Source organism: Pristiophorus japonicus, unplaced genomic scaffold (assembly GCF_044704955.1).
Source record: "Pristiophorus japonicus isolate sPriJap1 unplaced genomic scaffold, sPriJap1.hap1 HAP1_SCAFFOLD_246, whole genome shotgun sequence".
Lineage (NCBI taxonomy): Eukaryota > Metazoa > Chordata > Chondrichthyes > Pristiophoridae > Pristiophorus > Pristiophorus japonicus.
In genome coordinates, this window is record NW_027252188.1 from 303,833 (window position 1) to 331,187 (window position 27,355).

Consider the following 27,355-nt stretch of genomic DNA (forward strand, 5'->3'; position numbering starts at 1 on the left):
CTATTGGTAGTGTCCAACCCCCCTCCCCAACTATTGGTAGTGTCCAACCCCCCTCCCCAACTATTGGTAGTGCCCTACCCCCCCTCCCCAACTATTGGTAGTGTCCTACCCCCCCCTCCCCAACTATTGGTAGTGTCCTACCCCCCCTCCACAATTATTGGTAGTGTCCTACCCCCCCTCCCCAACTATTGGTAGTGTCCTACCCCCCTCCCCAACTATTGGTAGTGTCCTACCCCCCTCCCCAACTATTGGTAGTGTCCTACCCCCCTCCCCAACTATTGGTAGTGTCCTACCCCCCTCCCCAACTATTGGTAGTGTCCTACCCCCCTCCCCAACTATCGGTAGTGTCCTACCCTCCTCCCCAACTATCGGTAGTGTCCTACCCCCCCTCCCCAACTCTTGGTAGTGTCCTACCCCCCTCCCCAACTCTTGGTAGTGTCTTACCCCCCTCCCCAACTCTTGGTAGTGTCCTACCCCCCTCCCCAACTCTTGGTAGTGTCCTACCCCCCTCCCCAACTCTTGGTAGTGTCTTACCCCCCCTCCCCAACTGTTGGTAGTGTCCTACCCCTCTCTAACTATTGGTAGTGTCCTACCCCCCTCCCCAACTCTTGGTAGTGTCCTACCCTCCTCCCCAACTATTGGTAGTGTCCTACACCCCTCCCCAACTATCGGTAGTGTCCTACCCTCCTCCCCAACTATCGGTAGTGTCCTACCCTCCTCCCCAACTATCGGTAGTGTCCTACCCTCCTCCCCAACTATCGGTAGTGTCCTACCCTCCTCCCCAACTATCGGTAGTGTCCTACCCCCCCTCCCCAACTATTGGTAGTGTCCTACCCCCCTCCCCAACTATTGGTAGTGTCTTACCCCCCTCCCCAACTGTTGGTAGTGTCCTACCCCTCTCTAACTATTGGTAGTGTCCTACCCTCCTCCCCAACTATTGGTAGTGTCCTATCCCCTCCCCAACTGTTGGTAGTGTCTTACCCCCCTCCCCAACTGTTGGTAGTGTCCTACCCCTCTCTAACTATTGGTAGTGTCCTACCCCCCTCCCCAACTATTGGTAGTGTCCTACCCCCCCTCCCCAACTCTTGGTAGTGTCCTACCCCCCCCTCCCCAACTCTTGGTAGTGTCCTACCCCCCTCCCCAACTCTTGGTAGTGTCCTACCCCCCTCCCCAACTCTTGGTAGTGTCCTACCCCCCTCCCCAACTCTTGGTAGTGTCCTACCCCCCTCCCCAACTCTTGGTAGTGTCCTACCCCCCTCCCCAACTCTTGGTAGTGTCCTACCCCCCTCCCCAACTCTTGGTATGTCCTACCCCCCTCCCCAACTCTTGGTAGTGTCCTACCCCCCTCTCCAACTCTTGGTAGTGTCCTACCCCCCTCCCCAACTCTTGGTAGTGTCCTACCCCCCTCCCCAACTCTTGGTAGTGTCCTACCCCCCTCCCCAACTCTTGGTAGTGTCCTACCCCCCTCCCCAACTCTTGGTAGTGTCCTACCCCCCTCCCCAACTCTTGGTAGTGTCCTACCCCCCTCCCCAACTCTTGGTAGTGTCCTACCCCCCTCCCCAACTCTTGGTAGTGTCCTACCCCCCTCCCCAACTCTTGGTATGTCCTACCCCCCTCCCCAACTCTTGGTAGTGTCCTACCCCCCTCCCCAACTCTTGGTAGTGTCCTACCCCCCTCCCCAACTCTTGGTAGTGTCCTACCCCCCTCCCCAACTCTTGGTAGTGTCCTACCCCCCTCCCCAACTCTTGGTAGTGTCCTACCCCCCTCCCCAACTCTTGGTAGTGTCCTACCCCCCTCCCCAACTCTTGGTAGTGTCCTACCCCCCTCCCCAACTCTTGGTAGTGTCCTACCCCCCTCCCCAACTCTTGGTAGTGTCCTACCCCCCTCCCCAACTCTTGGTAGTGTCCTACCCCCCTCCCCAACTCTTGGTAGTGTCCTACCCCCCTCCCCAACTCTTGGTAGTGTCCTACCCCCCTCCCCAACTCTTGGTAGTGTCCTACCCCCCTCCCCAACTCTTGGTAGTGTCCTACCCCCCTCCCCAACTCTTGGTAGTGTCCTACCCCCCTCCCCAACTCTTGGTAGTGTCCTACCCCCCTCCCCAACTCTTGGTAGTGTCCTACCCCCCTCCCCAACTCTTGGTAGTGTCCTACCCCCCTCCCCAACTCTTGGTAGTGTCCTACCCCCCTCCCCAACTCTTGGTAGTGTCCTACCCCCCTCCCCAACTCTTGGTAGTGTCCTACCCCCCTCCCCAACTCTTGGTAGTGTCCTACCCCCCTCCCCAACTCTTGGTAGTGTCCTACCCCCCTCCCCAACTCTTGGTAGTGTACTACCCCCCTCCCCAACTATTGGTAGTGTCCTACCCCCCTCCCCAACTATTGGTAGTGTCCTACCCCCCTCCCCAACTCTTGGTAGTGTCCTACCCCCCTCCCCAACTATTGGTAGTGTCCTACCCCCCCTCCCCAACTATTGGTAGTGTCCTACCCCCCTCCCCAACTATTGGTAGTGTCCTACCCCCCTCCCCAACTATTGGTAGTGTCCTACCCCCCTCCCCAACTATTGGTAGTGTCCTACCCCCCTCCCCAACTATTGGTAGTGTCCTACCCCCCTCCCCAACTATTGGTAGTGTCCTACCCCCCCCTCCCCCCTCTAACTATTGTTAGTGTCCTTGTCCTAGGCAGTCCCTCGGAATCGAGGAAGACTGTGAAACTGAGTCTTCAGGTGGCTGAACAGTCCAATACATGAACCACAGTCCCTGTCACAGGTGGGACAGACAGTGGTTGAGGGAAGGGGAGGGTGGGACTGGTTTGCCGCACGCTCCTTCTGCTGCCTGCGCTTGGTTTCTGCATGCTCTCGGCGATGACTCGAGGTGCTCAACGCCCTCCCGGATGCACTTCCTCCACTTAGGGCGATCTTTGGCCAGGGACTCCCAGGTGTCGGTGGGGATGTTGCACTTTATCAAGGAGGCTTTGAAGGTGTCCCTGTAACGTTTCCTCTGCCCACCTGGGGCTCGTTTGCCGTGAAGGAGTTCTGCATAGAGCACTTGCTTTGGGAGTCTCGTGTCAGGCATGTGAACTATGTGGCCTGCCCAGCGGAGCTGATCGAGTGTGGTCAGTGCTTCGATGCTGGAGATGTTAGCCTCGTCGAGGACGCTAATGTTGGTGCGTCTGTCCTCCCAGGGGATTTGCAGGATCTTGCGGAGGCATCGTTGCTGATATTTCTCCAGTGACTTGAGGTGCCTTCTATACATCGTCCATGCCTCAGATCCATACAGGAGGGCGGGTATTACTGCAGCCCTGTAGACCATGAGCTGGGTGGTAGATTTGAGGACCTGGTCTTCAAACACACTTTTCCTCAGGCGGCCGAAGGCTGCACTGGCGCACTGGAGGCGGTGCTGAATCTCCGCATCAATGTCTGCCTTTGTTGATGAGGCTCCCGAGGTTTGGGAAATGGTCCACGTTGTCCAGGGCCGTGCTGTGGATCTTGATGACTGGGAGGGCAGTGCTGTGCAGTGAGGACAGGCTGGTGGAGGACCTTTGTCTTACGGATGTTAAGCGTAAGGCCCATGCTTTCATATACCTCAGTGAATACATTGACTATATCCTGGAGTTCAGCCTCTGAATGTGCGCAGACGCAGGCGTTGTCCGCATACTGCAGCTCAACGACAGAGGTTGGGGTGATCTTAGACCTGGCCTGGAGGCGGCGAAGGTTGAACAGGTTCCCACTGGTTCTGTAGTTTAGTTCCACTCCAGCGGGGAGCTTGTTGACTGTGAGATGGAGCATGCGGTGAGGAAGATTGAGAAGAGGGTTGGGTACCCCCCTCTAACTATTGGTAATGTCCTCCCTCCCCCCCCCCCCCCCCCCCAATAACTATTGCTTTACTGTTTTTATGTTTGGAGAAGCCCTCTGTCCTATTCCCTTTTAACCCTGCTCATCTCCCTTTTCACCATCTCACTACACGTTCTGAATTCCGCGTTATTTTCTAGTATTATTAACCCTAACTATCATTTACCTCAAGTTTCAACTCAGTTTTAGGCTCTCTATTTATCCAGAGAACTCTATTCTTTGTTACATTCCCATTTTGCCTGCCACTTTATCTCATGTACTGCACACCGGGAATAGTACCAGTCCCTTCCTATAGTCTAACTTGTGGGATTCTGTCTTAACACAACCCCATGGGACATCCTTACAGTCTGGTGCTGTGTTAGATCCCTGCACTAACACATACACCGGAGCCTCGTTTGTGTCTGCTGAGAATGTTATAACCAGGAATATTGCGCTTCCAGTCCTGTGCAGACCCAATCCTTGTTATAACTCCTCTTGTGTGTCAGTGGGCAGCACTCTCACCTCTGAGTCAGAAGGTTGTGGATTCAAGTCCCACTCCAGGGACTCGAGCACAAAATCCAGGCTGACACTCCAGTGCAGTGCTGAGGGAACGCTGCACTGTCAGAGGTGCCGTCTTTCGGATGAGACGTTAAACCGAGGCCTCACTTGCCGTCTCGGGTGGATGTAAAAGATCCCATGGCACTATTCAAAGAAGAGCAGGGGAGTGCTCCCGGTGTCCTGGGGCCAATATTTATCCCTGAACCTACATCACCAAAACACATGATCTGGTCATTATCACATTGCTGTTTGTGGGAGCTTGCTGTGCGCAAATTGTCTGCTGCGTTACCTACATTACAACAGTGACTACACTCCAAAAGTACTTCATTGGCTGTAAAGCACATTGGGACGTCCGGTGGTGGTGACAGGTTCGATAGAAATGTTCCTCCATAGATATTAATGCTTCTAACTCCAGTTTTCTTTTGAATGCTTTGTGCATTCATATACACTTTACTCAATCCTGTCTCGTGGCTGCTTCCCCTACCCTCCCAGAAGTTTTTCCATCCATTCTGTGATGTTTTTGCTCCTGGGACCAGGGAACATATTGCTCAGAATCTGCAGTTGTGATTGTAAGAAAGGTTGAGTGTTCCCGGACTGCTGAATTCACACTGTGACCGCTCCAATTCATGGTCAAGCTGCACCTCACTCTCTGGATAGTGGCTTGCTCCAGTGGAACATTGTTTGGGACCACCCTCCTCTGAGTCACTCACTGCCCACCTTGTACTAGTCTGAGCATCTCGTCGGCAGTTCCAGTAACTCAATGGCTCCCTGCCTGTGAATCTCTCTCGCTCTGCTGCCCCGTGGATGGTCTCCCACTTCTACACTACCACTGTGTCCTAATCTGTCCAGCTCCATGTTTTGGTGACCACGTTCTAAGGAGCACGGTCAAGGAATGCCCTGAGATATTGTGGAGTGCGGCTAATTGCTGCCTGAGCACCGATCCTCTGATCCAGAGATTCCATTTCTGACGCAGCGCCACTTATCGCACTCTGCCCATCACAGGGGTCCTGCACTGCCCCGATACACTGAGGGCCATGTATCACACTCGGCCCATCACCGGGGTCCTGCACTGCCCCGATACACTGAGGGCCATGTATCACACTCTGCCCATCACAGGGGTCCTGCACTGCCCCGATACACTGAGGGCCATGTATCGCACTCTGCCCATCACAGGGGTCCTGCACTGCCCCGATACACTGAGGGCCAGGTATCACACACTGCCCATCACAGGGGTCCTGCACTGCCCCGATACACTGAGGGCCATGTATCGCACTCTGCCCATCACAGGGGTCCTGCACTGCCCTGATACACTGAGGGCCAAGTATCACACACTGCCCATCACAGGGGTCCTGCACTGCCCCGATACACTGAGGGCCAGGTATCACACACTGCCCATCACAGGGGTCCTGCACTGCCCCGATACACTGAGGGCCAGGTATCACACACTGCCCATCACAGGGGTCCTGCACTGCCCCGATACACTGAGGGCCAAGTATCACACTCTGCCCATCACGGGTCCTGCACTGCCCCGATACACTGAGGGCCAAGTATCACACACTGCCCATCACAGGAGTCCTGCACTGCCCCGATACACTGAGGGCCATGTATCGCACTCTGCCCATCACAGGGGTCCTGCACTGCCCCGATACACTGAGGGCCAAGTATCACACACTGCCCATCACAGGAGTCCTGCACTGCCCCGATACACTGAGGGCCAGGTATCACACACTGCCCATCATAGGGGTCCTACACTGCCCCGATACACTGAGGGCCAAGTATCACACTCTGCCCATCACAGGGGTCCTGCACTGCCCCGATACACTGAGGGCCAGGTATCACACACTGCCCTTCACAGGGGTCCTGCACTGCCCCTGTGTATCTAACTTTAAAATATAAATAATATGAGCCTGACTTCCTACTAACATGAATTTACAGCACGGAAGGAAGCCATTCGGCCCATCGTGTCCGTGCCGGCCGACCAAGAGCTACCCAGCCTAATCCCACTTTCCAGCTCTCGGTCCGTAGCCATGTAGGTTATGGCACTTCAGGTGTACATCCAAGTACTGTTTAAATGTGGTGAGGGTTTCTGCCTCTACCACCCTTTCAGGCCGTGAGTTCCAGACCCCCACCACCCTCTGGGTGAAGAAATTTCCCCTCAAATTCCCTCTAAACCTCCCCCCAATTACAGGTTGGACCTCCATGGTCCGGAAACATCCATGGTGCGGCATTAGTTGGGCCTGGGGCAGAGGAGGATTACATTTTTTTTTTAAGTTTTGCAGCCTGTGAGCCTGAAGTGCAATCTCTGAGTTTTGCAGTTTGAAGTTAACTGTGCCATCTCAGTGAGTGTTGCAATGTGTTATCTGTGCAATCTGAGTGTGCAAGGTGCTGGCCGGGGGCTGCAACTTTAAACAGTATTTTAGAAAGCGGGCTCGCTAGTTCCTGCAGTGTGTGTGGTGATTGGCTGGGAACGGCTGTCAGTCAGTGAATGTGTGTAGTGATTGGCTGGGACGACTGTCAGTCAGTGAATGTGTGTGGTGATTGGCTGGGAACGACTGTCAGTCAGTGAGTGTGTGTGGCGATTGGCTGGGAACGGCTGTCAGTCAGTGAGTGTGTGTGGCGATTGGCTGGGAACGGCTGTCAGTCAGTGAGTGTGTGTGGCGATTGGCTGGGAGCGGCTGTCAGTCAGTCAGTGAGTGTGTGTGGCGATTGGCTGGGAGCGGCTGTCAGTCAGTGAGTGTGTGTGGCGATTGGCTGGGAGCGGCTGTCAGTCAGTGAGTGTGTGGTGATTGGCTGGGAGCGGCTGTCGGTCAGTGAGTGTGTGGCGATTGGCTGGGAGCGGCTGTCAGTCAGTGAGTGTGTGTGGTGATTGGCTGGGAGCGGCTGTCGGTCAGTGAGTGTGTGGCGATTGGCTGGGAGCGGCTGTCAGTCAGTGAGTGTGTGGCGCGATTGGCTGGGAGCGGCTGTCAGTCAGTGAGTGTGTGGCGATTGGCTGGGAGCGGCTGTCAGTCAGTGAGTGTGTGGCGATTGGCTGGGAGCGGCTGTCAGTCAGTGAGTGTGTGGGGCGATTGGCTGGGAGCGGCTGTCAGTCAGTGAATGTGTGTAGTGATTGGCTGGGACGACTGTCAGTCAGTGAATGTGTGTGGTGATTGGCTGGGAACGACTGTCAGTCAGTGAGTGTGTGTGGCGATTGGCTGGGAACGGCTGTCAGTCAGTGAGTGTGTGTGGCGATTGGCTGGGAACGGCTGTCAGTCAGTGAGTGTGTGTGGCGATTGGCTGGGAGCGGCTGTCGGTCAGTGAGTGTGTGTGGCGATTGGCTGGGAACGGCTGTCAGTCAGTGAGTGTGTGTGGCGATTGGCTGGGAACGGCTGTCAGTCAGTGAGTGTGTGTGGCGATTGGCTGGGAACGGCTGTCAGTCAGTGAGTGTGTGTGGCGATTGGCTGGGAACGGCTGTCAGTCAGTGAGTGTGTGTGGCGATTGGCTGGGAGCGGCTGTCAGTCAGTGAGTGTGTGTGGCGATTGGCTGGGAGCGGCTGTCAGTGAGTGTGTGTGGCGATTGGCTGGGAGCGGCTGTCAGTCAGTGAGTGTGTGTGGTGATTGGCTGGGAGCGGCTGTCGGTCAGTGAGTGTGTGGCGATTGGCTGGGAGCGGCTGTCAGTCAGTGAGTGTGTGGCGCGATTGGCTGGGAGCGGCTGTCAGTCAGTGAGTGTGTGGCGATTGGCTGGGAGCGGCTGTCAGTCAGTGAGTGTGTGGCGATTGGCTGGGAGCGGCTGTCAGTCAGTGAGTGTGTGGGGCGATTGGCTGGGAGCGGCTGTCAGTCAGTGAATGTGTGGCGATTGGCTGGGAGCGGCTGTCAGTCAGTGAATGTGTGGCGCGATTGGCTGGGAGCGGCTGTCGGTCAGTGAGTGTGTGGTGATTGGCTGGGAGCGGCTGTCGGTCAGTGAGTGTGTGGCGATTGGCTGGGAGCGGCTGTCAGTCAGTGAGTGTGTGGCGATTGGCTGGGAGCGGCTGTCGGTCAGTGAGTGTGTGGCGATTGGCTGGGAGCGGCTGTCGGTCAGTGAGTGTGTGGCGATTGGCTGGGAGCGGCTGTCGGTCAGTGAGTGTGTGGCGATTGGCTGGGAGCGGCTGTCAGTCAGTGAGTGTGTGGTGATTGGCTGGGAGCGGCTGTCAGTCAGTGAGTGTGTGGCGATTGGCTGGGAGCGGCTGTCGGTCAGTGAGTGTGTGGCGATTGGCTGGGAGCGGCTGTCAGTCAGTGAGTGTGTGGTGATTGGCTGGGAGCGGCTGTCAGTCAGTGAGTGTGTGGCAATTGGCTGGGAGCGGCTGTCGGTCAGTGAGTGTGTGTGGTGATTGGCTGGGAGCGGCTGTCGGTCAGTGAATGTGTGGTGATTGGCTGGGAGCGGCTGTCGGTCAGTGAGTGTGTGTGGTGATTGGCTGGGAGCGGCTGTCAGTCAGTGAGTGTGTGTGGTGATTGGCTGGGAGCGGCTGTCAGTCAGTGAGTGTGTGGCGCGATTGGCTGGGAGCGGCTGTCGGTCAGTGAGTGTGTGGTGATTGGCTGGGAGCGGCTGTCGGTCAGTGAGTGTGTGGCGATTGGCTGGGAGCGGCTGTCAGTCAGTGAGTGTGTGGTGATTGGCTGGGAGCGGCTGTCAGTCAGTGAGTGTGTGGCGCGATTGGCTGGGAGCGGCTGTCGGTCAGTGAGTGTGTGGCGATTGGCTGGGAGCGGCTGTCAGTCAGTGAGTGTGTGGCGCGATTGGCTGGGAGCGGCTGTCAGTCAGTGAGTGTGTGGTGATTGGCTGGGAGCGGCTGTCAGTCAGTGAGTGTGTGGTGATTGGCTGGAGTGACTGACGGTCAGTGAGTGTGTGTGGCGATTGGCTGGGAACGGCTGTCAGTGAGTGTGTGTGGCGATTGGCTGGGAACGGCTGTCAGTCAGTGAGTGTGTGTGGCGATTGGCTGGGAACGGCTGTCAGTCAGTGAGTGTGTGGTGATTGGCTGGGAGCGGCTGTCGGTCAGTGAGTGTGTGGTGATTGGCTGGAGTGACTGACGGTCAGTGAGTGTGTGGCGATTGGCTGGGAGCGGCTGTCAGTCAGTGAATGTGTGGTGATTGGCTGGGAGCGGCTGTCAGTCAGTGAATGTGTGGTGATTGGCTGGGAGCGGCTGTCGGTCAGTGAATGTGTGGTGATTGGCTGGGAGCGGCTGTCAGTCAGTGAATGTGTGGTGATTGGCTGGGAGCGGCTGTCAGTCAGTGAATGTGTGTGGTGATTGGCTGGGAGCGGCTGTCGGTCAGTGAATGTGTGGGGCGATTGGCTGGAGTGACTGACAGTCAGTGGTTGTGTGCTGAGGGGAGCCGCCCACAGGCTGCCAGCGCGCGCACACGCAGGAGCCCGGGCAATGTCGCCAGGTACCGGAAAGCGAGACCTCCCATGGTTCGTAATGTTCTCTGTTCCGGTACCGATACTTGAAATGTACTCCCCCTGGTTATTGACTCCTCCACTGTGAGAAAAAGGTTCTTCCTATCTCCTCTATCTCGGTCCCTCAATTTTATACACCTCAATCAGGTCTCCCCTCAGCCTCCTCTGTTCCAAGGAAAACAACCCCAGCCTATCCAATCTTTCCTCATCGCTAAAATTCTCCAGTCCCGGCACCATCCTGGTAAATCTCCTCTGCACCCTCTCCAGTGCAATCACATCTTTCCTGTAATGTGGTGACCAGAACTGCACGCAGTACTCCAGCTGTGGCCTAACCAGTGTTTTATACAGTTCAAGCATAACCTCCCTGCTCTTGTATTTATTAGCTGAGGCTTAGAATACAAGTATTCGGACTGCCTTTTTAACCACCTTATCGACCTGTCCTACTACCTTTAACGATCTGTGGACACACACCCCAAGGTCCCTCTGTTCCTCCACACCTCTCCGTATCTTCCCATTTAATGTGTATTCCCTTGCCTTGTTAGCCCTCCCCAAATGCATTACCTCACACGTCTCTGGATTAAATTCTATTTACCACTGCTCTGCCCACCTGACCAGTTCATTGATATCTTTCTGCAGTCTACAGCTTTTTTCTTCATTATCAATCACACGGCCTATTTTTGTATCATCTGCAAACTTCTTAATCATAGAAACATAGAAAATAGGTGGAAGAGTAGGCCATTTGGCCCTTCGAGCCTGCACCACCATTCAATAAGATCAGGGCTGATCATTCCCTCAGTTCCCCTTTCCTGCTTTCTCTCCATACCCCTTGATCCCTTTAGCCGTAAGGGCCATATCTAACTCCCTCTTGAATATATCGAATGAACTGGCCTCAACAACTCTCTGCGGCAGGGAATTCCACAGGTTAACAACTCTCTGAGTGAAGAAGTTTCTCCTCATCTCAGTCCTAAATGGCCTACCCCTTATCCTAAGACTGTGTCCCCTGGTTCTGGACTTCCCCAACATCGGGAACATTCTTCCTGCATCTAACCTGTCCAGTCCCGTCAGAACCTTGTACGTTTCTATGAGATCCCCTCTCATCCTTCTAAACTTCAGTGAATACAGGCCCAGTCGATCCAGTCTCTCCTCATATGTCAGTCCCGCCATCTCGGGAATCAGTCTGGTGAACCTTTGCTGCACTCTCTCAATAGCAAGAATGTACTTCCTCAGATTAGGAGACCAAAACTGAACACAATATTCCAGGTGAGGCCTCACCAAGGCCCTGTACAACTGCAGCAAGACCTCCCTGCTCCTATACTCAAATCCCCTAGCTATGAAGGCCAACATACCATTTGGTGCCTTCATCGCCTGCTGTACCTACATGCCAACTTTCAATGACTGATGAACCATGACACCCAGTTCTCGTTGCACCTCCCCGTTTCCTAATCTGCCGCCATTCAGATATTCTGCCTTCATGTTTTTGCCCCCAAAGTGGATAACCTCACATTTATCCACATTTTACTGCATCTGCCATGCATTTGCCCACTCACCTAACCTGTCCAAGTCACCCTGCAGCCTTTTAGCGTCCTCCTCACAGCTCACACCGCCACCCAGTTTAATGTCATCTGCAAACTTGGAGATATTACACTCAATTCCTTCATCCAAATCATTAATGTATATTGTAAAGAGCTGGGGTCCCAGCACTGAGCCCTGCGGCACTCCACTAGTCACTGCCTGCCATTCTGAAAAGGACCCGCTTTGGGTACTGTTGGGGGGGATGACTCATCAGGGGAGGGCAGCAGCAGCCAAGTTCATGGCACCGTGGCTGGCTCTGCTGCACAGGAGGGCAGGAAAAAGAGTGGGAGCGCGATAGTGACACGGGATTCAATGGTGAGGGGAATAGATAGGCGTTTCTGCGGCCGCAACTGAGACTCCAGGATGGTATGTTGCCTCCCTGGTGCAAGGGCCAAGGATGTCTCGGAGCGGGTGCAGGACATTCTGAAATGGGAGGGAGAACAGCCAGTTGTCGTGGTGCACATTGGTACCAACGACATAGGTTAAAAAAAAAAAGGGATCAGTTTACGAGACGAATTTAAGGAGCTCGGAGCTAAATTAAAAAGTAGGACCTCAAAAGTAGTAATCTCGGGATTGCTACCAGTGCCACGTGATAGTCAGAGTAGGAATCGCAGGATAGCACAGATGAATACGTGGCTTGAGCAGTGGTGCAGCAGGGAGGGATTCAAATTCCTGGGGCATTGGAACCGGTTCTGGGGGAGGTGTGACCAGTACAAAGCGGACGGTCTGCACCTGGGCAGGACCAGAACCAATGTCCTAGGGCGAGTGTTTGCTAGTGCTGTTGGGAAGGAGTTAAACTAATATGGCAGGGGGATGGGAACCAATGCAGGGAGACAGAGGGAGACAAAAAGGAGGCAAAAGCAAAAGACAGAAAGGAGATGAGGAAAAGTGGAGGGCAGAGAAACCCAAGGCAAAGAACAAAAAGGGCCACTGTACAGCAAAATTCTAAAAGGACAAAGGGTGTTAAAAAAAACAAGCCTGAAGGCTTTGTGTCTTAATGCAAGGAGTATCCGCAATAAGGTGGATGAATTAACTGTGCAAATAGATGTTAACAAATATGATGTGATTGGGATTACGGAGACGTGGCTCCAGGATGATCAGGGCTGGGAACTCAACATTCAGGGGTATTCAACATTCAGGAAGGATAGAATAAAAGGAAAAGGAGGTGGGGTAGCATTGCTGGTTAAAGAGGAGATTAATGCAATAGTTAGGAAAGACATTAGCTTGGATGATGTGGAATCTATATGGGTAGAGCTGCATAACACCAAAGGGCAAAAAACGTTAGTGGGAGTTGTGTACAGACCTCCAAACAGTAGTAGTTATGTTGGGGAGGGCATCAAACAGGAAATTAGGGGGGCATGCAATAAAGGTGCAGCAGTTATAATGGGTGACTTTAATATGCACATAGATTGGGCTAGCCAAACTGGAAGCAATACGGTGGAGGAGGATTTCCTGGAGTGCATAAGGGATGGTTTTCTCGAGGCCATCTTAGACTGGGTGTTGTGTAATGAGAGAGGATTAATTAGCAATCTCATTGTGCAAGGCCCCTTGGGGAAGAGTGACCATAATATGGTGGAATTCTGCATTAGGATGGAGAATGAAACAGTTAATTCAGAGACCATGGTCCAGAACTTAAAGAAGGGGAACTTTGAAGGTATGAGGCGTGAATTGGCTAGGATAGATTGGCGAATGATACTTAAGGGGTTGACTGTGGATGGGCAATGGCAGACATTTAGAGACCGCATGGATGAATTACAACAATTGTACATTCCTGTCTGGCGTAAAAATAAAAAAGGGAAGGTGGCTCAACCGTGGCTATCTATGGAAATCAGGGATAGTATTAAAGCCAAGGAAGTGGCATACAAATTGGCCAGAAATAGCAGCGAACCCGGGGACTGGGAGAAATTTAGAACTCAGCAGAGGAGGACAAAGGGTTTGATTAGAGCAGGGAAAATAGAGTACGAGAAGAAGCTTGCAGGGAACATTAAGGCGGATTGCAAAAGTTTCTATGGATATGTAAAGAGAAAAAGGTTAGTAAAGACAAACGTAGGTCCCCTGCAGTCAGAATCAGGGGAAGTCATAACGGGGAACAAAGAAATGGCAGACCAATTGAACAAGTACTTTGGTTTGGTATTCACTAAGGAGGACACAAACAACCTTCCGGATATAAAAGGGGTCAGAGGGACTAGTAAGGAGGAGGAACTGAGGGAAATCTTTATTCGTCGGGAAATTGTGTTGGGGAAATTGATGGGATAGAAGGCCGATAAATCCCCAGGGCCTGATGGACTGCATCCCAGAGTACTTAAGGAGGTGGCCTTGGAAATAGCGGATGCATTGACAGTCATTTTCCAACATTCCATTGACTCTGGATCAGTTCCTATGGAGTGGAGGGTAGCCAATGTAACCCCACTTTTAAAAAGAGGAGGGAGAGAGAAAACAGGGAATTATAGACCGGTCAGCCTGACCTCAGTAGTGGGTAAAATGATGGAATCAATTATTAAGGATGTCATAGCAGCGCATTTGGAAAATGGTGACATGATAGGTCCAAGTCAGCATGGATTTGTGAAAGGGGAATCATGCTTGACAAATCTTCTGGAATTTTTTGAGGATGTTTCCAGTAAAGTGGACAAAGGAGAACCAGTTGATGTGGTATATTTGGACTTTCAGAAGGCTTTCGACAAGGTCCCACACAAGAGATTAATGTGCAAAGTTAAAGCACATGGGATTGGGGGTAGTGTGCTGACGTGGATTGAGAACTGGTTGTCAGACAGGAAACAAAGAGTAGGAGTCAATGGGTACTTTTCAGAATGGCAGGCAGTGACTAGTGGGGTACCGCAAGGTTCTGTGCTGGGGCCCCAGCTGTTTACATTGTACATTAATGATTTAGACGAGGGGATTAAATGTAGTATCTCCAAATTTGCGGATGACACTAAGTTGGGTGGCAGTGTGAGCTGCGAGGAGGATGCTATGAGGCTGCAGAGTGACTTGGATAGGTTAGGTGAGTGGACAAATGCATGGCAGATGAAGTATAATGTGGATAAATGTGAGGTTATCCACTTGAGTGGTTAAAAACAGAGAGACAGACTATTATCTGAATGGTGACAGATTAGGAAAAGGGAAGGTGCAACGAGACCTGGGTGTCATGGTACATCAGTCATTGAAGGTTGGCATGCAGGTACAGCAGGCGGTTAAGAAAGCAAATGGCATGTTGGCCTTCATAGCGAGGGGATTTGAGTACAGGGGCAGGGAGGTGTTGCTACAGTTGTACAGGGCCTTGGTGAGGCCACACCTGGAGTATTGTGTACAAGGACATTCTTGCTATTGAGGGAGTGCAGCGAAGATTCACCAGACTGATTCCCGGGATGGTGGGACTGACCTATCAAGAAAGACTGGATCAACTGGGCTTGTATTCACTGGAGTTCAGAAGAATGAGAGGGGATCTCATAGAAACGTTTAAAATTCTGATGGGTTTAGACAGGTTAGATGCAGGAAGAATGTTCCCAATGTTGGGGAAGTCCAGAACCAGGGGTCACAGTCGAAGGATAAGGGGTAAGCCATTTAGGACCGAGATGCGGAGGAACTTCTTCACCCAGAGAGTGGTGAACCTGTGGAATTCTCTACCACAGAAAGTAGTTGAGGCCAATTCACTAAATATATTCAAAAGGGAGTTAGATGAAGTCCTTACTACTCGGGGGATCAAGGGGTATGGTGAGAAAGCAGGAATGGGGTACTGAAGTTTCATGTTCAGCCATGAACTCATTGAATGGCGGTGCAGGCTAGAAGGGCTGAATGGCCTGCTCCTGCACCTATTTTCTATGTTTCTTTGTTTCTATGACCCGTTTATCCCGACTCTCTGCTTCCAGTCTGCCAACCAGTTCTCGATCCACCTCAGTACATTACCCCCAATACCATGTGCTTTAATTTTGCACACCAATCTCTCGTGTGGGACCTTGTCAAAAGCCTTTTGAAAGTCCAAATACACCACATCCACTTGTTCTCCCTTGTCCACTCTACTAGTTACATCCTCAAAAAATTCCAGAAGATTTGTCAAGCATGATTTCCCTTTCATAAATCTATGCTGACTTGGACCAATCCTGTCACTGCTTTCCAAATATGCTGCTAGTTCATCTTTCATAATTGATTCCAACATTTTCTCCACTACCGATGTCAGGCTAATCGGTCTATAATTACCCGTTTTCTCTCTCCCTCCTTTTTTAAAAAGTGGTGTTATATTCGCTGCCCTCCAGTCCATAGGAACTGATCCAGAGTCAATAGACTGTTGGGAAATGATCACCAATGCATTTCTAGGGCCACTTCCTTAAGTAATCTGGGAAGCAGACTATCAGGCGCTGGGGATTTATCGGCCTTCAATCCCATCAATTTCCCTAACACAATTTCCAGCTTTATCAAGATATCCTTCAGTTCCTCCTTCTCACTAGACCCTCGGTCCCCTAGTTTAGAAAATTCATGTACACCACAAAAAGCAAGAGATCCAGTACTGAGCCCTGTGGAACTCACTGGAAACATCCTTCCAGTCACAAAAACATCCATCAACCATTACCCTTTGCTTCTTGCCTCTGAGACAATTTTGGATCCAACTTGCCACTTTGCCCTGGGTCCCATGGGATTTTACTTTTGGGACCAGCCTGTTATGTGGGACCTTATCTAAAGCTTTGCTAAAATAAATGTACACGACATCAAACGCACTGCCCTCATCGACCCTCCTGGTTACCTGCTCAAAAAATTCATTCAGGTTAGTGAGACACGACCTTCCCTTAACAAATCCGTGCTGACTGTCCCCGATTAATCCTTTCCCTTCTAAATGTAGGTTTATCCGGTCCTTCAGGACTTTTTCCAATAATTTCCCCACCACTGAGGTTAGGCTGACAGGCCTGTAATTACTCGGCCTGGTACTTTGGGTTTCCTCCTGTGCTGTGCGAGAGACTCGATGGCAAATGTCTGCATGGGACTTAAACCCAAGTGCCCCAAATTGAATGTTCAATCCCGGCATTGTATCCCTCAGTGCCTGGCCCATCCCAGCATTGTATCCTCAGTGCCTGGCTCATCCCAGCATTGTATCCCTCAGTGTCTGGCCCATCCCAGCATTGTATCCCTCAGTGCCTGGCCCATCCCAGCATTGTATCCTCAGTGCCTGGCCCATCCCAGCATTGTATCCCTCAGTGTCTGGCCCATCCCAGCATTGTATCCTCAGTGCCTGGCCCATCCCAGCATTGTATCCTCAGTGCCTGGCCCATCCCAGCATTGTATCCCTCAGTGCCCATCCCAGCATTGTATCCCTCAGTGCCTGGCCCATCCCAGCATTGTATCCTCAGTGCCTGGCCCATCCCAGCATTGTATCCTCAGTGCCTGGTCCATCCCAGCATTGTATCCCTCAGTGCCTGGCCCATCCCAGCATTGTATCCCTCAGTGCCTGCCCCATCCCAGCATTGTATCCCTCAGTGCCTGGCCCATCCCAGCATTGTATCCTCAGTGCCTGGCCCATCCCAGCATTGTATCCTCAGTGCCTGGTCCATCCCAGCATTGTATCCCTCAGTGCCTGGCCCATCCCAGCATTGTATCCTCAGTGCCTGGCCCATCCAGCATTGTATCCCTCAGTGCCTGCCCCATCCCCCAGCACCATTCCCCCTGGGCCCTCTTTCCCCCGCCCCCCCCCCCCCCCGACATGATTCCCCCCACCGCACCATCCCCCCGGGCCCCTTTCCCCACGTGCCATTCCCTCTGCACCATTCAATGTCTTTCTCTTTAGCCAGTGCAGAATCTGATGTGCCTGAAGTTACACAGCAAATGGTAATTAAGCATTTGTCAAAGTGCCACATAATCGGCTTGCAACAAAGTTGAAGCCCATGGAATAAAAGGGACAGTGGCAGCATGGATACGGGATTGTCTCAGTGACAGGAACAGAGAGTAGTAAGGAACGGTTGTTTCTGGGACTGGAGGGAGGTATACAGTGGTGTTCCCCAGGGTCGGTACTGGGACCACTGCTTTTCTTGATATATATTAATGATTTGGATGTGGGTATACAGGGCACAATTTCAAAATTTGCAGATGAGACAAAACTTGGAAGTATAGTGAACAGTGAGGAAGAAGAGTGATCAGACCATAAAAACATAAGAAATAGGAGCAGGATTAAGCCATTCAATAAGATCATGGCTGATCTGTTCATGGACTCAGCTCCACTTCCCCGCCCGTTCCCCATAACCCTTTACTCTCTGATCGCTCAAAAATCTGTCTATCTCCGCCTTAAATATATTCAATGTCCCAGCCTCCACAGCTCTCTGGGGCAGAGAATTCCACAGATTTACAGCCCTCTGAGAGAAGAAATTCCTCCTCATCTCAGTTTTAAATGGGCACCCCTTATTCTGAGACTATGTCCCCTAGTTTTAGTTTCCCCTATGAGTGGAAACATCCTCTCTGCATCCACTTTGTCGAGCCCCCTCATTATCTTATATGTTTCGATAAGATCACCTCTCATTCTTCTGAAATCCAATGAGTATAGGCCCAACCTACTCAACCTATCTTAGAAACATAGAGTAGGCCATTCGGCCCTTCGAGCCTGCACCATCATTCATTAAGATAATGGCTGATCATTCCCTCAGTACCCCTTTCCTGCTTTCTCTCCATACTCCTTGATCCTTTCAGCCTTAAGGGCCATATCTAACTCCCTCTTGAACATATCGAATGAACTGGCATCAATAACTCTCTGCGGTAAAGAATTCCACAGGTTAACAACTCTCTGAGTGAAGAAGTTTCTCCTCATCTCGGTCCTAAATGGCTTACCTCTTATCCTTAGACTGTGTCCCCTGGTTCTGGACTTCCCCAACATCGGCAACATTCTTCCTGCATCTAACCTGTCCAGTCCCGTCAGAATTTTATATGTTTCAATGAGATCCCCTCTCATTCTTCTAAACTCCAGTGAATACAGGCCCAGTCGATCCAGACTCTCCTCATATGTCAGTCCCGCCATCCCGGGAATCAGTCTGGTGAACCTTTGCTGCACTCTCTCAATAGCAAGAACGTCCTTCCTCAGATTAGGAGACCAAAACTGAACACAATATTCCAGGTGAGGCTTCACCAAGGCCCTGTACAACTGCAGTAAGACCTCCCTGCTCCTATACTCAAATCCCCTCGCTATGAAGGCCAACATACCATTTGCCTTCTTCACCGCCTGCTGTATCTGCATGCCAACCTTCAATGACTGATGTACCATGACACCCAGGTCTCGTTGCACCTCCCCTTTTCCTAATCTGCCACCATTCAGATAATATTCTGCCTTCATGTTTTTGCCTCCAAAGTGGATAACCTCACATTTATCCACATTATACTGCATCTGCCATGCATTTGCCCACTCACCTAACCTGTCCAAGTCACCCTGCAGCCTCTTGGCGTTCTCCTCACAGCTCACACCACCACCCAGCTTAGTGTCATTTGCAAACTTGGAGATATTACATTCAATTCCTTTATCTAAATCATCGATGTCTATTCGAAATAGTCGAGGACCCAGCACCAATCACTGCGGCACCTCACTAGTCACTATTTGCCAACCGGAAAATGACGCATTTATCCCGACTCTCTGTTCTCTGTTAGTTAGCCAATCCACTATCGATGCTAATATGTTACCCCCAACCCCGTGAACTTTTATCTTGTGCAGTAACCTTTTATGTGGCACCGTATCGAATGCCTTCTGGAAATCCAAATACACCACATCCACTGGTTCCCCCTTATCCACCCTGTTCGTTACATCCTCAAAGAATTCCAGCAAATTTGTCAAACATGATTTCCCTTTCATAAAACCATGCTGACTCTGCTTGATTGAATTATGCTTTTCCAAATGTCCTGCTACTGCTTCCTTAATAATGGACTCCAACATTTTCCCAACCACAGATGTTAGACTAACTGGTCTATAGTTTCCTGCTTTCTGTCTGCCTCCTTTTTTAAATAGGGGCGTCACATTTGCAGTTTTCCAATCTGCTGGGACCTCCCCAGAATCCCGGGAATTTTGGTAAATTATAACCAATGCATCCACTATCCCTGCAGCCACTTCTTTTAGGACCCTAGGATGCAGGCCATCAGGTCCAGGGGACTTGTCCACCTTTAGTCCCATTATTTTACTGAGTACTACTTCATTAGTGATAGTGATTGTATTAAGTTCCTCCCTAACGATAGCCCCTTGATTATCCACTATTGGGATGTTTTTAGTGTCTTCTACTGTGACGACCGATACATAATATTTGTTCATCGTCTCTGCCATTTCCCTGTTCCCCATTATCAATTCTCCAGGGACCAACATTTACTTTCACCACTCGCCTTCCTTTTTATGTACCTGTAGAAACTCTTACTATCTGTATTTATATTTCGTGTCAGTTTACTTTCATAATCTATCTTCCCACTGTATCATTTTTTTCGTCGTTCTTTGCTGGCTTTTAAAAGTTTCCCAATCCTCTGGCCTCCCGCTAGTCTTGACCACATTGTATGCCCTTGTTTTCAATTTAATACCATCCCTTATTTCCTTAGTTAGCCACGGATGGTTATCCCTTCTCTTACAGTCTTTCCTTCTCATTGGGATATATTTTTGTTGCGAGTTATGAAATATTTCCTTAAATGTCTGCCACTGCTCATCAACTGTCCCATACTTTAATCTATTCCTTAGACTTCAGGAAGACACAGACAGGCTGGTGGGATGGGCGGGCACGGGTCAGATGGAATTCAACGCAGAAAAGTGCGAAATGATACATTTTTGTAGGAAGAATGAGGAGAGGCAATTTTAACTAAAGGGTACAATCCTAAAAGGGGGTACATGATCAGAGAGACCGGGGGGTATATGTACACAAATCACTGAAGGGGGCAGGGCAGGTTGAGAAAGTGGTTAAAGCTTACGGGATCCTGGGCTTCATAAATAGAGGCACAGAGTACAAAAGCAAGGGAGTTATGATGAACCTGTATAAAACACTGGTTCGGCCTCAACTGGAGTATTGTGTCCAATTCTGGGCCCCGCACTGGAGGAAGGATGTGAAGGCCTTAGAGAGGGAGCAGAAAAGATTTACGAGAATGGTTCCAGGGATGAGGGACTTCAGTGACGTGGATAGACTGGAGAAGCTGGGGTTGTTCTCCTTGGAGCAGAGAAGGTTGAGAGGAGATTTGATCGAGGTGTTCAAAATCATGGGGGGTCTGGACAGAGTAGATAGAGAGAGAAACTGTTCCCATTGGTGGAAGGGTCGGGAACCAGAGGACACAGATTTAAGGTGATTGGCCAAAGAACCAAAGGCGACGTAAGAAAAAACTTCTTACGCCGCGAGTGGTTGGGATCTGGAATGCACGGCCTGAGAGGGTGGTGGAGGCAGACTCAGTCATGGATTTCAAAAGGGAGTTGGATAAATACCTGAGGGAAACAATTCGCAGGGTTACGGGGAAAGGGCGGGAGTGGGACTGGCTCAGAGTGGGCACGGGCTCGACGGGCCCAGTGGCCTTTTTCCACGCAGGCAGTGGAAGGAACGTGTCCCACCCTCCCCTTCCCTCAACCACTGTCTGTCCCACCTGTGACAGGGACTCTGGTTCCCGTATCGGACTGTTCAGCCACCTAAGGACTCATTGTTAGAGTGGAAGCAAGTCTTCCTCGATTCCGAGGGACTGCCTGTGATGATGATGATGAACCACTCTATGATTCTATTGTTTTTTTTATTCCAGCTTCTACTTGTTCCATCCCCTATCCTATGGGATGATTGGCCCACTCGCTCAGGATCCTGACAGTCCAATGGCAGGATTGAGGTGGATGGAATCCTGGGAGTTCTGAGCCTTCCCAGAGGTCACAGATGGTCACTGGCACACGGCTGGACAAGATTTTGTTGAACAGAGGGCGGGACAACTTCCATCGCCTTAAATTTTTGATAAAATCTTCTATCGTCTTCGTAGCAAGTGACGGACTTATTAACCTCTTCCCCATGGAACTGACGATGAATACCGCGTGTGATTTACCCCGTAACTTGGGCCAAGAGCCAGCGGTTGATGCAGGTGTTGAACATGAAGCGATAGAAAGTGGTAACTGCATTGAGTGGTAACTATTGATGATGTGAGAATTCTCACTGCCCACGGGACAGTGTCCATTCCGTTCGGGAACTGCTGCTCCTGAACTTGGTAATTTTCTGAAAAACCCAAATTGCTGCCTTCTGTTGTGATGTGTGATGTCGCACTGACTGCTGCTCCGTAAGGTGCTGCCAGCCAGCTCCAGGCTGGGGACTGGGGATACTGTCAGACCGCTGGGGGAGGGGGCTGGGGATACTGTCAGACCGCTGGGGGAGGGGGCTGGGGATACTGTCAGACCGCTGGGGGAGGGGGCTGGGGATACTGTCAGACCGCTGGGGGAGGGGGCTGGGGATACTGTCAGACCGCTGGGGGAGGGGGCTGGGGATACTGTCAGACCGCTGGGGGAGGGGGCTGGGGATACTGTCAGACCGCTGGGGGGGGGGGGCTGGGGATACTGTCAGACCGCTGGGGGAGGGGGCTGGGGATACTGTGGGGAGGGGGGGCTTGGGATACTGTAGGGAGGGGAGGGGGGGCTGAGGATACTGGGGGGAGGGGGAGGAGGCTGGGGGGAGGGGGCTGGAGGATTTGAATGGATGAGGGGGGGTTGGGGATATTGTAGAATGGGGGCTGGGGGCAGGGAGAGAGACTGGGGGCTGGGGGGGTTGACTGGGGGGGGGGTGACTGGGGGCTGGGGGGAGGTGACTGGTGACTGGGGGGCTGGGGGGGGGTGACTGGGGGCTGGGGGGGGGTGACTGAGGGCTGGGGGGAGGTGACTGGGGGCTGGGGGGTGGTGACTGAGGGCTGGGGGGAGGTGACTGGGGGCTGGGAGGAGGTGACTGGGGGAGGTGACTAGGGGCTGGGGGGGGGGTGACTGGGGGCTGGGGGGAGGTGACTAGGGGCTGGGGGGGGTGACTGAGGGCTGGGGGGAGGTGACTGGGGGCTGGGGGAGGTGACTCGGGGCTGGGGGGGGGTGACTGGGGGCTGGGGGGGGGTGACTGGGGGCTGGGGGAGGTGACTGGGGGCTGGGGGGGGGTGACTGAGGGCTGGGGGGAGGTGACTGGGGGCTGGGGGTGAGTGGTGAGCAGAAATGGAGAGACTGGTTTCCCCTTTCAGGCCCTGGGTTCCCCTTGTCACCTGCTCTTGGTGGCCACCTGTTTATAGGAACCTCACACAAGAGCTTTTGGCACAAGACCACAAATAAAGATTCTCGACTGTAGGGGACCACGCTTTATACAGTATGTTTATCTTTGGAGAAGTTATGTGATCCGGACATCACCTGATCGCCTCCAGGAACGGCTCCAACCAGAGGTGGCTGCTCTCCCCACCCCCAGCACACCGAGAGCCCTGGTCCCAGACATTAATCTCACCCCCCTCCCCAATTTAACTGGGACTTCCCAGGCCATCAGTCCCTGCAGCCAACTTAAGTAATATAAGGGTTAAGTCATGGCAGGACAGCTCGGACACGTATTATGCTCTTCCTGTACTATGTGGGAAGTCAGGGACGCTTCTGGTGTCCCCGACGACTACGTGTGCGGGAAGTGCATCCGCCTGCAGCTCCTGACAGACCGCATTGCGGCACTGGAGCTGTGGGTGGATTCACTCTGGAGCATCCACGATGCTGAGAATGACGTGAATAGCACGTTTCGTGAGCTGGTCTTACCGCAGGTAAAGGTTACACAGCCAGATAGTAAATGGGTGACCAGCAGGAAGAGCAGTGCAAGGAAGGTAGTGCAGGGGTCCCCTGCGGTCATCCCCCTGCAAAACAGATACACGGCTTTGGGTACTGTTGAGGGGGATGACTCGTCAGGGGAGGGTAGCAGCAGCCAAGTTCATGTCACCGTGGCTGGCTCTGTTGCACAGGAGGGCAGGAAAAAGAGTGGGAGAGCGACAGTGACACGGGATTCTATTGTAAGGGGAATAGATAGGCGTTTCTGCGGCCGCAACCGAGACTCCAGGATGGTATGTTGCCTCCCTGGTGCAAGGGTCAAGGATGTCTCGGAGCGGGTGCAGGACATTCTGAAAAGGAAGGATGAACAGCCAGTTGTCGTGGTACACATAGGTACCAACGATATAGGTAAAAAAAGGGATGAGGTCCTACGAGACGAATTTAGGGAGCTAGGAGCTAAATTAAAAAGTAGGACCTCAAAAGTAGTAATCTCAGGATTGCTACCATTACCACGTGATAGTCAGAGTAGGAATTGCAGGATAGCTCAGATGAATACGTGGCTTGAGGAATGGTGCAGCAGGGAGGGATTCAAATTCCTGGGACATTGGAACCGGTTCTGGGGGAGGTGGGACCAGTACAAACCGGACGGTCTGCACCTGGGCAGGACCGGAACCAATGTCCTAGGGGGACTGTTTGCCAGTGCTGTTGGGGAGGAGTTAAACGAACATGGCAGGGGGATGGGAACCTATGCAGCGAGACAGGGAAATAAAATGGAGGCAGAAGCAAAAGATAGAAAGAAGAAAAGTAAATGTGGAGGGCAGAGAAACCCAAGGCAAAAAGGGCCACATTACAGAAAAATTCTAAAGGGGCAAAGTGTGTTAAAAAGACAAGCCTGAATGCTCTGTGCCTCAATGCGAGGAGTATTCGGAATAAGGTGGACGAATTAACTGCGCAGATGGTAGTTAACGGATATGAGACATGGCTCCAGGGTGACCAAGGCTGGGAACTCAATATCCAGGGGTATTCAACATTTAGGAAGGATAGACAGAAAGGAAAAGGAGGTGGGGTGGCGTTGCTGGTTAAAGAGGAAATTAATGCAATAATAAGGAAGGACATTAGCTTGGATGATGTGGAATCGGTATGGGTGGAGCTACGGAATACCAAACGGCAGAAAACGTGAGTGGGAGCTGTGTACAGACCACCAAACAGTAGTAGTGAGGTTGGGGACAGCATCAAACAAGAAATTAAGGATGCATGTAATAAAGGTACAGCAGTTATCATGGGCGACTTTAATCTACATATTGATTGGGCTAACCAAAATGGTAGCAATACGGTGGAGGAGGATTTCCTGGAGTGTATTAGGGATGGTTTTCTAGACCAATATGTCGAGGAACCAACTAGAGGGCTGGCCATCCTAGACTGGGTGATGTGTAATGAGAAGGGACTAATTTGCAATCTTGTTAAACGAGGCCCCTTGGGGAAGAGTGACCATAATATGGTAGAATTCTTTATTAAGATGGAGAGTGACACAGTTAATTCGGAAACTAGGGTCCTGAACTTAACTTCAATGCTATGAAGCGTCAATTGGCTAGAATAGACTGGCAAAGGGTTAACGGTGGATAGGCAATGGCAAACATTTAAAGATCACATGGATGAACTTCAACAATTGTACATCCCTGTCTGGAGTAAAAATAAAACGGGGAAGGTGGCTCAACCGTGGCTAACAAGGGAAATTAAGGATAGTGTTAAAACCAAGGAAGAGGCATATAAATTGGCCACAAAAAGCAACAAACCTGAGGATTGGGAGAAATTTATAATTCAGCAGAGGAGGACTAAGGGTTTAATTAGGAGGGGGAGAATAGAGTATGAGAGGAAGCTTGCAGGGAACAGAAAAACTGACTGCAAAAGCTTCTATAAATATGTGAAGAGAAAAAGATTAGTGAAGACAAATGTAGGTCCCTTGCAGTCGGATTCAGGTGAATTTATAATGGGGAACAAAGAAATGGCAGACCAATTGAACAAATACTTCGGTTCTGTCTTCATGAAAGAAGACACAAATAACCTTCCAAATGTACTAGGGGACAGTGGGTCTCGTGAGAAGGAGGAACTGAAGGATATCCTTATTAGGCGGGAAATTGTGTTAGGGAAATTGATGGGATTGAAGGCCGATAAATCCCCGGGGCCTGATAGTCTGCATCCCAGAGTACTTAAGGAAGTGGCCCTGGAAATAGTGGATGCATTAGTGATCATTTTCCAACAGTCTATCGACTCTGGATCAGTTCCTATGGACTGGAGGGTAGTTAATGTAAAACCACTTTTTAAAAAAGGAGAGAGAAAGCGGGTAATTATAGACCGGTTAGCCTGACATCAGTAGTGGGGAAAATATTGGAATCAATCATTAAGGATGAAATAGCAGCGCATTTGGAAAGCAGTGACAGGATCGGTCCAAGTCAGCATGGATTTATGAAAGGGAAATCATGCTTGACGAATCATCTGGAATTTTTTGAGGATGTAACTAGTAGAGTGGACAAGGGAGAACCAGTGGATGTGGTGTATTTCGACTTTGAAAAGGCTTTTGACAAGGTCCCACACAAGAGATTGGTGTGCAAAATTAAAGCCCGTGGCATTAGGGGTAATGTACTGACGTGGATAGAGAACTGGTTGGCAGACAGGAAGCAGAGAGTCGGGATAAACGGGTCCTTTTCAGAATGGCAGGCAGTGACTAGTGGAGTGCCGCAGGGCTCAGTGCTGGGACCCCAGCTATTTACAGTATACATTAACGATTTAGATGATGGAATTGAGTGTAATATCTCCAAGTTTTCAGATGACACTAAACTGGGTGGCGGTGTGAGCTGTGAGGAGGATGCTAAGAGGCTGCAGAGTGACTTGGACAGGTTAGGTGAGTGGGAAAATGCATGGCAGATGCAGTATAATGTGGATAAATGTGAGGTTATCCACTTTGGGGGCAAAAACAGGAAGACAGAATATTATCTGAATGGCGGAAGATTAGGAAAAGGGGAGGTGCAACGAGAGCTAGTTCATCAGTCACTGAAAGTTGGCATGCAGGTACAGCAGGCGGTGAAGAAGGCAAATGGTATGTTGGCCTTCATAGCTTGGGATTTGAGTACAGGAGCAGGGAGGTCTTACTGCAGTTGTACAGGGCCTTGGTGAGACCTCACCTGGAATATTGTTTAGTTTTGGTCTCCTAATCTGAGGAAGGACATTCTTGCTATTGAGGGAGTGCAGCGAAGATTCACCAGACTGATTCCAGGGATGGCTGGACTGACATATGAGGAAAGACTGGATCAACTGGGCCTTTATGCACTGGAGTTTAGAAGGATGAGCGGGGATCTCATAGAAACGTATAAGATTCTGACGGGACTGGACAGGTTAGATGCGGGAAGAATGTTCCCGATGTTTGGGAAGTCCAGAACCAGGAGATATCGTCTAAGGATAAGGGGTAAGCCATTTTGGACTGAGATGAGGAGAAACTTCTTCACTCAGAGAGTTGTGAACCTGTGGAATTCCCTGCCGCAGAGAGTTGTTGATGCCAGTTCATTGGATATATTCAGGAAGATGTTAGATATGGCCCTTATGGTTAAGGGGATCAAGGGGTATGGAGAGAAAGCAGGAAAGGGGTACTGAGGGAATGATCAGCCATGAACTAACTGAATGGTGGTGCAGGCTCGAAGGGCCGAATGGCCTCCTCCTGCACCTATTTTCTGTGTTTCTCTACAGCAATAACCTCTCCCTCTGCAACATTCATTCAAAGAGAAAGTCAGACTTTGAAGTCACAATTACATTTGTTTATTAATCTTATAACACAAATGCAACACTGAAATATGTAAAATATTTAGCAGATATTAGTGGAAGTAATATTTGAGGTTACAAAGGCAGTTGCGAGAATTCCCCGGAAGATTTAAGGTGATACTAGCCTCAATATCCAAGGGTTAATCCATACCTGAACTCTATATCGTCGACAAGTTAAGAGCTTAACTTAGCAAGGCTTACGGATATATTCAGAGTGTGATTGGTTTATCTTACTCCAGATACACTGATAGTTTTAGCAACAAGTTCTGCAGCTAGATCTTTTGATGTGGGAGCTTGAGTTGGTTTTGCCTTTTCCTCTGGCTGGTCCTGTCTGCGAGCTGGTATATCAAAACAGCAAACTCCCGTCTTAACTGGTCCCTCTTGAATTGTTTGTCTCCAGAATCGATCCATGTTGTACGTTGATAGCTACATTTGGAGTAGAGTTAACTCAAAAGTACCTCTCTCTCTCACTCCTTGAGTGGGATTAGA

The 27,355-nt window shown here is 51.0% G+C and overlaps 1 protein-coding gene across 1 annotated transcript in view; it reads left to right on the plus strand.

Moving 5' to 3' along the window:
- pomt2 (protein-O-mannosyltransferase 2) overlaps nt 1–21,629 on the plus strand; it is a 136,873-nt gene extending 115,244 nt beyond the window's left edge. The window contains exon 21 of the mRNA XM_070871355.1: nt 21,055–21,629. Within this exon, the coding sequence (XP_070727456.1) occupies nt 21,055–21,160 (106 nt within the window). The 3' untranslated portion in view covers nt 21,161–21,629. The remainder of the gene's footprint in view (nt 1–21,054) is intronic.
- The last annotated feature ends 5,726 nt before the right edge of the window (nt 21,630–27,355 follow it).